Source organism: Solea senegalensis, unplaced genomic scaffold (assembly GCF_019176455.1).
Source record: "Solea senegalensis isolate Sse05_10M unplaced genomic scaffold, IFAPA_SoseM_1 scf7180000014486, whole genome shotgun sequence".
NCBI lineage: Eukaryota > Metazoa > Chordata > Actinopteri > Pleuronectiformes > Soleidae > Solea > Solea senegalensis.
The window spans coordinates 1-14,485 of record NW_025321059.1 but is presented as its reverse complement, the minus strand read 5'-3'; the positions used below and the strand labels follow the sequence as shown (position 1 = coordinate 14,485).

Here is a 14,485-nt window from a genome sequence, read left to right as displayed (position 1 = left end):
GCGTGTGCAGGCGCACAGGTGCTCGTGTTGGTCTGTGGACGTGACTTCAGTGGAAGTCTGAGGACACATGGATGTGGTAAGTACGACCCGGCCTGAGTTCGGATGTTTTACACCTGGGTAATGTCAGGATTGGTTCCAGTAAACACGTCACGAGAGTCAGCACCATCGACTGTCACTTAGAGTAAAGGAGGTGTCCAGTGAAAGACAGCGACCACTCGCATTTTCCTCATTAGGTGTCTTGCTCTTCCTGTGGTTGTCACACAAAATGGCCTCCTCCTGCGCCTCCATTGTGTCTTTTCAGCAGATTAATACACACTAGGCTACAATGGCCCCATTCCATTTCCTTCAAAGCGCTCTCCCCCCGTAGATTCTCAGGAGTGCGTGTTTGAATGAAATGGAGAGGTGTTTTCATGGGTTTTTTTGGTATGGACCTGAACCTCACAATCGCCACACAATTACAAACAATTACAGGCTTCAGTGCGTGTAACACCGTCTTACAGTAGGTCACCTAAATCATCGCGACACAAAAACTCGACAATTCCAGAAAAGAATCCATAAAAGATCAAATAAATAAAAAAAAAACGAGGGCCAGCCTCTTTGCATCTTCAATTTTTTCTCATTTCTTTTTCAAACACCCACATTTTCCCCATCATCAGAAATGCATACAAGGCGATTTGTGTGAAATGAAGTAGCTGCATGACGAGAGGACAGCCAGTGACCAAAGACAGTGGGACACACGCTATTTCTTTTAATTTAACAGTTTTTGGGAAGTTCTGTATTGTCACACACACACACACACACACATAAAGGAGGCGGAGTTGTAGCAACTGCACATATGCCGTCACACCTGCAGGTCTGTAGTGAGTGACATCCAAATATTTCACAATAAAAGCCTGGTTAGATTGAGGGAGGGTGTAGAGGACGCGTTGAGAGTGAAGTGAAAGATTTTCAGCTGTAAACTGAACCGGCTCCGTTCTCAAGACGCTTTCATCTGTTCTGCTCACATGACCTTTACGCCGCACGCCATCCAACAAAACCTCACAACATCCTGTCTGTGCCAAGCTAACAGGGATAATCAGTAGTTCATTACCTGACGTTTCAAAATAAAGTAGTACAAAGAAAATGAAGGCAGCTCTCGATTTATCATTGAGGAGATTTCACAGCACCCACAGTGAAGGAGGGCTGGCGATCGTCGACACAAAGACGAGACAGTCTGAAACACAACAAAGCAGAAGCTTCTGTAAACACCAGTGACAGCGACACTTGTCTTCTGTAAAAACAATCGAGAGGACTGGACATGAAAGGACGCGGGATCTGAAAACATAACAAAGCCACGACCGTTTCCCGTCTCTGCCTGACTTTGCACGCGACGCCCAGCGACACACCGCACACACACCACACACACACCACACACAGCAGCGTCTCAAGCCAAGTGTGTCACAGTTTCAGGGCTGAGACGTTCTCTCGCCGCTGACAGTAGAGCGCACGCACGCACACACGCACACACGCACACGCACGGGCCATTTGCATAGCTCTCCTTCACTGTCACATGACACAGACAAAGATGGTGAAAGAGGGCGGGGTGTGGCAGAGGTGAGCGCTGAGTGTGTGTGTGTGTGTGTGTGTGTGTGTGCTAGCACCCGCTCTATTGCATCTGTGTAAGTGAAGGAAGTCAGGATCTATGTCGTCCGCTGTCTGCTTTTGCAGCTTATTGCTAACAGGTCGAACAAACACACACAGCCGGAACTACGCAAAGACACAAACGCTAGGTTCACAGGACCAAATCAAGCCACTAGCACGTGATCTAGGTTTCAATATTCTCCAAAGTCAGGATAAATTAAACTCACTCTTTATATAGAATTCTCTCTAGCACGCTTCACTTGAAGATTTGGCATCTGCAGAACCAGCTGCAGGAATCCACTGGGCTAAAGTCGCTATGTGATGGTGGTGGTGGAGGTGGTGGTGGTGGAGGTGGTGGTGTGTGTGTGTAAATGTTTTCCCAGGTTTTTACGGCAAGTGCAAAAAAAAAACAAAAAACAAACGTAAATCAAAGCCTAAGGAAACGAGTCAGCACATGCAAGTCACACTGTCGCATGCGTGCACCTGCGCTATCGTGGCCGATATTTCAAGAAATAAGCACAGCTGTGTAGGCATGAACTTATTGAATCAGAAAATGAATGAATGAATGAATGAATGAATAGCTGAATGGATGCTGAAGGCCAAAATGGTGCAAAAGGCATGTGGAGAGAGAAGATTAGATAAGCTCAGATGGGAAGGAGTGATGGACTGTTGCACAGACTGGTGCAGCATATATCCCTAGTTTTCTTCTATGATTTATCCAACACACTTATTTAACTCTTCTTTTTCTTTTCTTTTTTTGCATATAAACAAAAGAACAAAGATTCAATCAAGTGGAAAGTCCTAAAGCAGTGCTGAAACAGGTGAAATATGGCTGATGGGATTCCCTGGTGGTCTGCAGTCCAGCTGGGCCTCGGTCAGTAGTCGGCCACAGGTGCGAGGTTTCTGCTCAGGCTCACTGTGATGTTGGTGTAGAGAGGCCTCCTGGACACAAGGGGCGAGTAGTTGAGGTTGTTGAGACCGTCCACCTTCTGCCGCTCCTTTGAGTGACGTAGTAGACTATACCTGCAGCAGGGGGAGGGAACAAGCCTTTTATTCACTGTCACTGTCATACAAAACAAGCACAGAGCAGCCAGCAGGTCCTTGTGGGCCCCAGAATGGTTAAATGTACATATACAGTATATATACATACATATACATACATATACATATATATATATATACACATGTATGATGTGCAGGATATTTGATTTGGCTGATTATTTTTTATCTAGGCTCAGCATCGACAATCAGAGTAAACTGGATGCGGCCCCTCATGGGTGGGATACAGAGTGAGGGTCAAATCAAACCATTCAATGGGGATCAATGGGGATTGGAACCCGAGCCCTTGACCTGTCAGGATTCAAACTGTGTCAGGAACGTCTTACGACAAGTTCTGAGTACAAATGGAACGATGGACTGGAAGCTCCTCCCACTGGCACTGAGCACAGATGATCGCCTCTGTCATCGCTGACATGTGACGCTCTGTGTTTTGTCTTTTACGCACGTTTGTAGAATCGATGTGACCTTTCCCTTGAAGGGCGGTGTGTGTTTCTGCCTGGTACAACAGCCAATAGGAGGCGCCCTTTCTCTCTCTCTCTCTCTGAACTGAACTGCTGTGAGTCTGGTCAAAGTTTCCAGCTCAGATTTCCCTCAAACAGGGTCTACCTACCCCAGCTTTAACAGCCTTAGTGTTGAAAAAACATGAGCATTGGGCCAACAAACAAACAAACAAACAACAACAACAACCAACCAACCAACCAAACAAACAAACACCAACCAAACAAACAAACAAACAAACAACAACAACCAACCAAACAAACAAACAACCAAACAACAACCAAACAACAACAACCAACCAAACAAACAAACAAACAACAAACAAACAAACCAAACAACAACCAACCACAAACAACAACAACAAACAACAAAACAAAACAACCAAACAAACAACAACCAACCAAACAACCACACAAACAAACAAACAACAACCAAACAACAACAACCAAACAAACAAACCAACAACAACCAACCAACCAAACAACCACACAAACAAACAAACACCAACCAAACAAACAAACAACCAAACAAACAACAACCAAACAAACAACAAACAACCAACCACACAAACAACAACAACCAACCACACAAACAAACAAACAACCAAACAACAACCAAACAGCAAACAACCAACAACAAACAAACAACAACCAGCCAAACAAACAACCACACAAACAAACAAACAACAACCAAACAAACACAACAACCAAACAACAAACAAAACAACAACCAACCAACCAAACAAACAACCAAACAAACAACAAACACACAACAACAACAACAAACAACCAAACAACAAACAAACAAACAACAAGAACCAACCAACCAACCAAACAAACAACAACCAACCAACCAAACAAACAAACAAACAATTCCAGTTAAATAGGAAATGGACCAGGTTTTACTCTCCCACACAGTCTTAATCCCGTGGTTAAGACAGAAGCAGCATATTTCATAATCAGGATTTTAGAAAGCGAATGAATTTTCTGATACATATGTAATCTTATAATCTAGTATCCCCGACTCTGAATAAAGACATATTTATTCTCTGGGAGTGTATCAGAGAGCAGAGGGAGCAATGACTGGAATTCTGCCCTGAAGGTTTTGAGCAGATCACATGCAAAGTCTTTAAAAGAGCTGAAACTCTCTCAAAGTTACTGCTCTGGCTTTTCATGTGACCGGCTTATATCACATGATCCTCTCAGAGCCTGTGTGTGTGTGTGTGTGTGTGCATTTTCTGCCATAAACACTGACCTTGTCAGGACCAATCCTCATAACCAAAACCTGGTCCTAATGAGGCAGAACCTCATTTCTGAGGAACTGGATAAGTTTAGGGCTAAGATTTGAATTATAGTTAGGTTAAGGTTAGGGTTAGATATGAACCCTTATGGCTAAGGTTAAGTATAAGGCTTTCTTTAGGCTGTCCCACACACCAGTGTTCAGCAACTGGGCCGTCGACATCAGTACTCGGCAGATGATTTCAAAAACAAGGTTGTTTGAAGTGTTTTTAAAATGCTTTGATTATCTTCACAAAAACAACTATTTCAACAGTTAGTGTGTTCTCCCCGTGTGTGTGTGTGTGTGTGTGTGTGTGTGTGTGTGTGTGTGTCTCCGGCTTCCTCCCACAGTCCAAAAACATGTAATAAAGAATTACATTTTTTATTCATCCCCTTAGGGAAAGTATTCCTCTGCATTTGACCAGTGGGCTGCCACACTGAGCAGCGTCCAGGGAGCATTGGGGGTTGGGTACCTTGCTCAGGGGTACCCAAGCCCTTTTTGGCTGGGTGGGGATTTGAACCGGCAACCCTCCAGTTACAAGTTCCCTTTCCACTTGGCCACGGGCTGCCCAATAATATGGGGATTAGGTCAATTCTAAATTGACCGTAGGTGTGAGAGTGAGTGGTTGTTTGTCTGTGTGTGTGTGTGTGCGTGTGTGTGTGCGTGTGTGTGTGTGAGTGCGATGGACTAAATTGGTGATTAAAGACAAGCTAGCAACAATCAGTAGCATATTTCTGTTCCTTATTTTAAACATTTAGGAAATTTGTTTTTTTTGTACAAGATTGGTGAGTTCAGCCCAATAAAAAACAATATATATATAACATATATGCATATACATATATATACATAAAGTATAAGTGAGGACATCTTGTCTGGTTCTCACCATTTTTAAGGGTTTTTTGGGGATTAAGGTCTGGTTTTAGGTTAAGGGTCAGTGATGTTTAAGGTTAGGGTAAGGGCCCAGTGAATGTCGTCAGTAAGACTGCAGTGTGAGAACGTGTGTGTGTGTGTGTGAGCTGCACACTAACCTTCCCAGAAACTGAACTTCCCCACGATGGTGATGTGGTATGGACATGTAGCGTCCCTGTTCTCCATGTGGTCTGCTCACTGAGAGGTTAGCAAACTGCACCCTGTGCAAACACACCAGGCGGAGCAATTAGTACACACACACACACACACACACACACAGATATTTTCAGCCATTAACAGTCAGACACGTACACAGGAAGCGGTTTCACGGTCAGAGAACACAAAAGTGGTCGTTAGCACATAAACAGGACAAAGCTTTCTCATCATTCATTGTCTCCACTGACGATGTTTCTGAACAGTGACAATGAAACATTTAATAGTGAAATATTCAATGATATTATTGTTATTATTATTATTATTATTATTATTCAAATGTTCTAAACTCTAGCACATGAGAGCTAGTGAAAGTAATGTAGTGTTGAGCTAACAGGGGCAGCTAAAGAGATGCATTCAAAGACCCTGGTAACGCCACAGCGTGCTGAGCTTCAAGGAGCAACTTGAAGATGTGTTCAAGAAATTAATTCATCCATTTAAGATAAATAAATAAATAAATAAATAAATAAATAAATAAAGAAATAAAGAAATAAATGAATGAATAAATAAATAAAACAATTCTATGCAATTCCTCAGCTCCACTCTGGTCACATACCCTTTCATTTACAATAGAACAGAACAGTGTTTATGATTACTACAACCAGATGAAGCGCCACAGCTTGAGAACCATGGGCTGACACAAAAAAATTTCTGTTCGTTGGTGTGAAACAAATATTAAAAACAAAATGAAAATAAGATACAGGAAATAAGAAAATAATGAGTACAGTGCAATCTTTTACAAAAGAGAAAATGAATATACATTTAAACAATAATCCGTCAGACACACACACACACACACACACACTGCAGCTCTCTGACACACAACTAACACGACAGTTTTTTACAGTAGAAATTGTGGACATCATTATTAAACAGGAGCGAGAAGTTCTTTGTCTTTTGAACACATGTCACTCACTGAGCATTTGTGATGAATTTCTATTATGCAGATCATTGTAAAAACTATTTCACTTTATTTATTTTGGGCTTCTCCATCAGTGATCATCTGCCTCCATCTGGCCCTTTACTGATTACAACTAAATGATGTGTCCTATCTAAGAAAACTAACTTTTGATCAAAAACCGTGTTCTGAAGTTTAAGGCTTTTTTTTTTAAATCACTTTATAATAAATGAAAATATGTTATAGCACATTAATCTTTCACAGCACCAGTGATTTGTTGTTGTTAATGAGCTCATACCTGTGTGTGACCACGACACTTTAATGTTATTTGATGATTTATAAAGTGTTAATTATCTTGCTTGTAAGTATAAAATGGTACCTTGTGTACCGTCAGTTGAAAGAAGGAAGATGTGGTAAAGAGTTGACATTTGTGGTGGTGGTAAACATTTCCATGGAAAGATTGAACACACAGGCCACATCCTTCACACGTGTGGTTTTTACCAGAACGAGTCAAACATCATGACTGATCATCACAAGCTCTACTCAAGATAATGCAAAATTCAATTTGTAGAGACACACACACACACACACACACACGTCACATACAATGACCGCTCATGGAAATATGGAAAGTGACAATCAATGAAAAAGTCAACATAAAAGCTTCATTCACCTGTTCCAGAGGTCATCGTCCTCTCCTCCCCATCCCCAGAACGCATTAGGAAACCCATTAATCTTCTTGAACTGCTGCACCGTCAGGCCGCTGACGCCACCAAAGAACTCATTATATGGAAGCCTTGGAGGAACAATTACACTTATTATTATGATATTCCTCTGAGGGAGGGAGCACAGTCACAGGCTCAGCAGCACTCACATGTACGAGTACTTGTCCAGCTTGACCGCAAAGTGTCGCGGCATGTCTGTGCAGCCGTAGTAGTTCCTGTCGTTCTCCATGAGGTGGTCCACATCATGGAAGATCAGACAGTCCCAGTCCAGGTCCTTCATCGCCTCCTTGTAGCCCACGTTGAACAACATGGCTCGGTTAAACGGCTCTGTGCCGCCCTGAACACAAAGAAGACGCAGTTCAGTGACTCCTGTCTGTCATTGTCTGATGTTATCACAATCCCAAGAGCGGAACTGTGTATTTCTAACCTCTTTAGGACCTTATCCAGCATGAACCCTGACCGTCGGGACCAGTAGCCCTCATGGAAACCAAAGCCTGGTCCTAATTAAGCTCGACCTCATTTTGTTAGGATGTGAATTGTGGAAAAGTCCAAAGAAGAACAGGTACACAAAGCTCTGTGTGTGTGTGTGTGTGTGTGTGTGTGTGTGTGTATAAATATCTTTGTGAGGAACAAACGACACAAAGTAAGAATAACTCACAACATGCAGGTGACAGAGATATTGTCTCAATAAAAATAATGGGACAAAAAGAAATCAAAGGACATTTAGAATAGATACAAATGTTAAAAATATTAAAACGATTAATTGTGAGTTCACTATGACATTAATGCAATTAATCGCGATTACATATTTTAATTGTTTGACAGCACTAATGATTTCGCAAATACTCAATATATCGCAATAATATCGTATAGGGACTTAAATATCGTGATAATAGTGTATTGTGGTGTCTCTAGCTCAAAACCAACTGCAGAGCCAGCTTTTCCTATTTCTACAGTGTTGTTACCTTTGAAAAGTAAATGCTAAACATGGCTTTTAAGACCGGTTTAATGATTATTTATTTAAAACCTTCATTTATGTCTGTGTGGACCTCTGAAAATAATAACCAGGGACAGGAAAGTGTCCTCACTCAGAATGCTGCACATGAATTACCTGCTCTATGACATAAAAGGCAAACTGGATTTTCTGTTTCTGCAGCACTGGCACCAGGTGTCTCAGGAGGATTGGTAAGTGTTCATGTCGGTTCCTGAATGGGACGAGGATGGCCACCTGCAGACAAACAGCACAGTGCAATGTTCAAATACCCAGTGTGTAACATTGAGGCAGAAACAAGACAGAGAAACATTTTCTTTATAAGACCTGCCCCACACCAGAGGGACTGATTCAAATGTGACTCGCTTTTAAAAACACAAGAGGCCACAGACACAATTAACTTAGGAAGGATTTTACAAAGATGTAATCCTGAGAAAGCACAAAACACACAATCACGTCAGGACGCAGGACCACACACTTGGTGTTTCATCAAAGGAGGGGAATCGTCATCGACCATGTAAAATGTACAATGCAGTGTATGATACATATTGTGACAGTGGGCATTTTGTAAGAAATGCAGTCAATTCACTGCTGGACTCTGGACTATTTTCATCTCATTTCCATTTTCCAATCTGTCATGTTTCTAGTCAAAGTCCTGTACTCCAGCTCAACTTCCTTCTGCAGTATTACTTGCCACCACATGTTCCTGACAGGATTTTAGTCATTAAGTCATTAACTAGCAATGGAAAACATCAGCACCAAAAGGCCTGAATGATGAACTGTTTTAAACCTATCACATATCGTTATATAACACATCATATATCATATATCACATATCATACATCACATATCATATATCACATACCATATATTACATATTATATATCATAAATCATATATTACATATGATATATCACATATCATATGTCACATATCATATATCACATATCATATATCACATACCATATATTACATATTATATATCATAAATCATATATTACATATGATATATCACATATCATATATCACATATCACATATCATATATCACATATCACATCATATATCACATATCATATATCATATGTCACATATCACATATCATATATCATATATCACATATCACATATCATATATCATATGTCACATATCATATATCATAATCATATATCATATATCACATATCACATATCATATATCATATATCACATATCATATATCACATATCACATATCATATATCACATATCATATATCATATATCACATATCATATATCACATATCACATATCATATATCACATATCATATATCATATATATCATATATCACATATCATATATCATATGTCACATATCATATATATATCATATATCACATATCATATATCACATATAACATCATATATCACATATCATATATCACATATCACATATCATATATCATATATCACATATCATATATCACATATATCACATATCATATCATATATCATATATTAAATATTATATATCATCAATCATATATCATATATCACATATCATATATCACATATCATATATCACATACCATATATTACATATTATATATCATAAATCATATATTACATATGATATATCACATATCATATATCACATATCATATATCATATCACATATCATATATCATATGTCACATATCACATATCATATATCATATATCACATATCACATATCATATATCATATGTCACATATCATATATCATATATCACATATCACATATCACATATCATATATCATATATCACATATCATCGTCCTTCCTCATGCAACATGATAATCATCACGCCAGTGCAAATATCCACTATTTGATTGATTGATTGGGATTTTTGACTCCACCCCCTGCTGACATCACGTTATAGCATCAGCTCACTTGAAACCTCGTCGGAGCAGAGACCCAAAAAAAGCACCAGGTCAGAGGTCAGTGAGTATGACTGATCACATCCATCCACACTTACCTTCCATCGAGGTAAACAGTCTTTGGGCTTCCAGAAACCTCCTGGGGCTACACTCAGCTCCGCCTCCAGCAAGGATCCCTCAACCTCCTCCAGAGAAACCTCGCTCATGTTCACCACCAACCTGCCCTCTGGAAGACAAACATGTCATATTATATATAGAGGTGTCACATTATCGTATTAACGCCGATTCATTAATTACAGTCATATTTAGCATGTTATTTCTTTTAATCGCGTAACTTTACTGATTCTGTATGCAAGTTGCCTATTTTTTTATAAAAATCCATTTTTCATGTGTTGGGCTTCTTGTGCTTGAGTTGTTGGGGTTGGAAAACTATGGTCAGTCACACCCTGAGGTGTAAGAAGGAGTTAGCCTACCACTGAAGCAGCTCAACTTTAGCCTCCCACGTCAATGCCACTGCAGCCACAGCTAACGTTAGCGGCAAAGACGTTAGCAATTTAGCGAGCCATAGCAAAGCTCTTCACCAGACTGAACTGGAGGAGAGAACGATGAGCAGGTCTGCGGCCGACAGGCTACAGGTTTTATTTTTAATTATGTGGAGTTTGACAAAAGAACACAGCAGAATGTAAATGGCTGCGTTTGTTCAAACAATAATATCAATCTTTTGATCTGCCACAATAATGTAATAATGATTTTAAATCAAAATACCTCAAGTTGAGGGCTTTTCTAAGTCATTTTTAAGTGAGATTAAAAATTAATTAGATCAATTAATTACAGATCATAATTAATTAATCGCCCACTAATTATATATTAAAAGATTAAAATGAAGAAAATGTGAGCAGTTTGGAAAAAGGGGGAGGGGCTGAAAAAAAAAACACATACTGGCACATGTTAGGGCTGAGTAATGTGGGTGAAGTTATTGTGTGTTATTGTGTGCTATTGTGTGTTTTTGTGTGCTATTGTGTATTATTGTGTGTTTTTCTGTGTTACTGTGTGTTATTGTGTGTTTTTGTGTGTATTGTGTATTATTGTGTGTTATTATGTGTTTGTGTGTGTTAGTGTGTTTTTGCATGTTATTGTGTGTTTTTGTATGTTATTGTATATTAATGTGTGTTATTGTGTGTTATTGTGTGTTTTTGTGTGTTACTGTGTGTTACTGTGTGTTATTGTGTGTTTTTCTGTGTTATTGTGTGTCTTTGTGTGTTATTGTGTGTTCTTGTGTGTTTTTGTGTGTTATTGTGTATTATTGTGTGTTATTGTGTGTTTTTGTGTGTTATTGTGTGTTATTGTCTGTTTTTGTGTGTTATTGTATATTATTGTGTGTTATTGTGTGTTTTTGTGTGTTATTGTATATTATTGTGTGTTATTGTGTGTTTTTGTGTCATTCCAACATAATTTCTGTGCACCATCAATCAAAGCTGAAATAAAACACAAGCTTTGAATCTTTTCACTGTTCATTATTCAAATAATTATGTACACAAGCCCAATGAGAAGTCACTGAAGGGAACAGAGAAAACAAGAAAAACCACAGTTTAAGGGTGATTCAAAGTCAAGAGAGAGCCGCTGCCACGCATGTATTACAGAATTATGAGTCGGGATCAAAGCCAGGCCATAAAATCCTAAAGTTTCACAGCGTACTTACTCATGGAGGGCAGCCTGTCAGGACACACCTGCGAGGGGAGGTAGGTGAAACCCTCAGGCAGGTATGTGGAGGGAGGAGCATCACTCTCACTCACATTAAAATCATAGGAATAATCTGCAATCACAAACACACACACACACACACAGGATATCCAATATAAAAAGTGTCAACATCATAACCAACACTTGACGTCGTTACTGGAATCTCAACGATGGACTTAACGACACATGAGTCACAGTCAGCTGTAAGACTTGTTTATCAGGGCGTGAACCGTCAGCATGAGCTTCACCCGCGTGGTATGATGTTGTTTCTCACCTGTGCCGTTGACGCTGTACGCTCCTCTCACCACCTGCTCCAGCACCTGTGCCCCGATGTTCTTCACATTCTCTCGGATCTGGATCCCTCTGGCTTGGACCATGAACACATACTCATTCACTGTGTGCAGAGGAGAGAAAAGAGGAAAAGTGGCTTCCTTTAGTTATTCACGTTTACTTCAATGTGATATATAATGTATATATATGTAAACCAGGGATTCCCGAGACCTGGGTCGGGACTCACAGACGGACTGCAGGAGATTTATTTTTGAAAAGTTAAGCCAGCGATGGCACAGAAATGGTGTTTTGTTTTAGAACAACCCCAAACTGCACTGCACAGTATCTGTCATGCTGTCAATTTCTGACAAATATCAGAGAAACCTTCTCACTGTCAGGGCAGTAAACTGTCGTCTTCTACCTGAACTGGCCCAAACCACTGCCTAAATGCCTTGGTGACATAATGCAGGGAATTTCCCAGCAGCCCCACACATGCCACCCTTCACTGCACCAAAGTCATTTAGTGGAATGTTAATCTGTGTGTGAGGTGGGAGGAGAAACATATTTATGTAGGAAGGAGAGAGAGATAACACACTGTAAATTACTGGTGGGTTCTTCACCTCTGTGGCAACACTGTGACATCATTCATTGAATCTGTATCAGAGCAGAACATGACATGTTTTAAACTCAAAGGAAGTTGGACTAGGCAACATATTATTGGTGATATCGATCAATAACCCTTCAGCATGAAAAAGGAAATCTGCTCTGCGACAGGAAGCTTGGAGCGATCACATGGAGTTCAGAGAGAGTTCACAGGGAAAGAAAGGGATTGCTGCAGTTAGACTCACACTGGTGGAACCTATGTTTCATGAGCAGAAGACAGATTATGTGGGATTACAGCAACATTGCCAGGTTCATAACCCTGGAAGCCACTAATAAAGCTGGTGTAGGCAATACATGTGGTGTTATTGATCAATAACTCCTAATAATGTTAATCAAGTGATCTCAGAGAGTTCGAGACTTGTGCACCTTACACCTCACGTGGTTAGACTCAAGAGAATGTGCAGCAATACTAGTTCAAATGTCAGGACTGGAGATCAGGAAGGAAGAAAACGTGACACACAAACACTTCAGTGAGCACTTGGGTCACCAGCCCATCGCCATCCCATCATACAGAGAACAACGGTCAATTTAGGTTTTTGGACTGTAGAAGAAAGCCAAGGATCCGGAGAAGCCAACGTGCAGAACATGCCACCTGCACGTAGAAAGGCCCTTGGTCCAACTGGGATTCAAACCTAACCCTCTGGCTGTGAGGCAACAATGCTAGCCACTGCATCGCCGTTTGACCCCTAGGGCACACTTTGACAACCCGTGGCCAAGTGGAAAGGGAATTTGACTTGTAACCAGAGGGTCGCCGGTTCAAATCCCCACCCGGCCAAAAAGGAAGGCACCCAACCACCAATGCATATATCATATACTGTATCACATCCTAATTCTAGGATGGGTCAAAATGCAGAGGAACACTTTCCCTAAGGGGATTAATAAGAAAAAACTAACTAACTAACTAACTAAACTAACTAAGCAGACTGTCATTAAAAAGCAGCAACAATGGTTCACACGAGTCATGCTGTGGACTAATCACTTCCTCCTGCGGTCAGAGAGCAAAAACGGACAAAAATTAACAACAGCAGGTAACACTGTTACCCTGACCACGCTACACATCTCCGCTCACTGTGGCCTGTGTTAACCTGCCCAACACGCCTCACTCCACCGGTGACCCACAGGACCGGTGACTTGTACTCATTTCCCATGCCAACACAATGATTACAGTGACTCCATATCAGACTGCACCATCTCTGGCCATCAGTCCAATCAGCATTCCTCTTACAGCGATGCTAACGTGATCCAGCACACCCGTGTGGATGCGTGTCTTTGAATGTGCTGCTATAATAACGCTGAGCTGAGAAATCCACAGGATGTGGTTTGTCATCAGTAATTGTGTTACACTGTCCATCACTTTGGTCTTGTTGGGTACAAACCGTCTGGCCTGCAGGACGAAGCAGCGTCTAAAATCAATGCTCTGGTTTTCACCATGACAACAAATCATGGTGAAAACACAGAGAAGATACTGTTCACTCACAGCGCACACGCACGCACACACGCACGCACACATGCACACGCTAATTCAATGAACTACAAAGAAAGTTGTCATTGTCATCTGCAGTAAATAATCTACTGTCAATCATCACAGAAATTAACCATGTTCAGGTTGGATGTGTGTGCGTGCGTGTTTGTGTGTATGTGAGCGTGCGTGTGTGTGCGCGGTTTCTTTTTCAGAAATAGAAAGTCTTAGAAAGTGAGAACGATCTGTGTGTGTGTGTATGTGTG

At 40.6% G+C, this 14,485-nt stretch overlaps 1 protein-coding gene across 1 annotated transcript; it reads right to left on the bottom strand.

Annotated features, from left to right (window-relative positions):
- Positions 1–415: 415 nt before the first annotated feature.
- On the bottom strand, positions 416–12,255 carry b4galt5 (UDP-Gal:betaGlcNAc beta 1,4- galactosyltransferase, polypeptide 5). Its single transcript, XM_044016414.1, has 8 exons — positions 12,102–12,255; positions 11,787–11,900; positions 10,186–10,313; positions 8,312–8,428; positions 7,350–7,537; positions 7,149–7,271; positions 5,484–5,585; positions 416–2,643 (listed from the first exon to the last, which is right to left on the bottom strand). Exons 1-8 carry the CDS (start codon positions 12,202–12,204, stop codon positions 2,496–2,498), a joined length of 1,023 nt encoding a protein of 340 aa, XP_043872349.1. The 5' UTR covers positions 12,205–12,255; the 3' UTR covers positions 416–2,495.
- Between the last annotated feature and the right edge of the window lie 2,230 nt (positions 12,256–14,485).

Excerpts from the sequence above, each read along its gene's own strand:
- b4galt5 (XM_044016414.1), bottom strand. The coding sequence starts at position 12,204 with ATGGTCCAAGCCAGAGGGATCCAGATCCGAGAGAATGTGAAGAACATC. Across the intron at positions 10,314-11,786 it reads TGACAGGCTGCCCTCCATGA|AGGGCAGGTTGGTGGTGAAC; the intron begins GTAAGTACGCTG and ends TTTGTCTTCCAG. Across the intron at positions 7,272-7,349 it reads CTGGACAAGTACTCGTACAT|GCTTCCATATAATGAGTTCT; the intron begins GTGAGTGCTGCT and ends TGTTCCTCCAAG.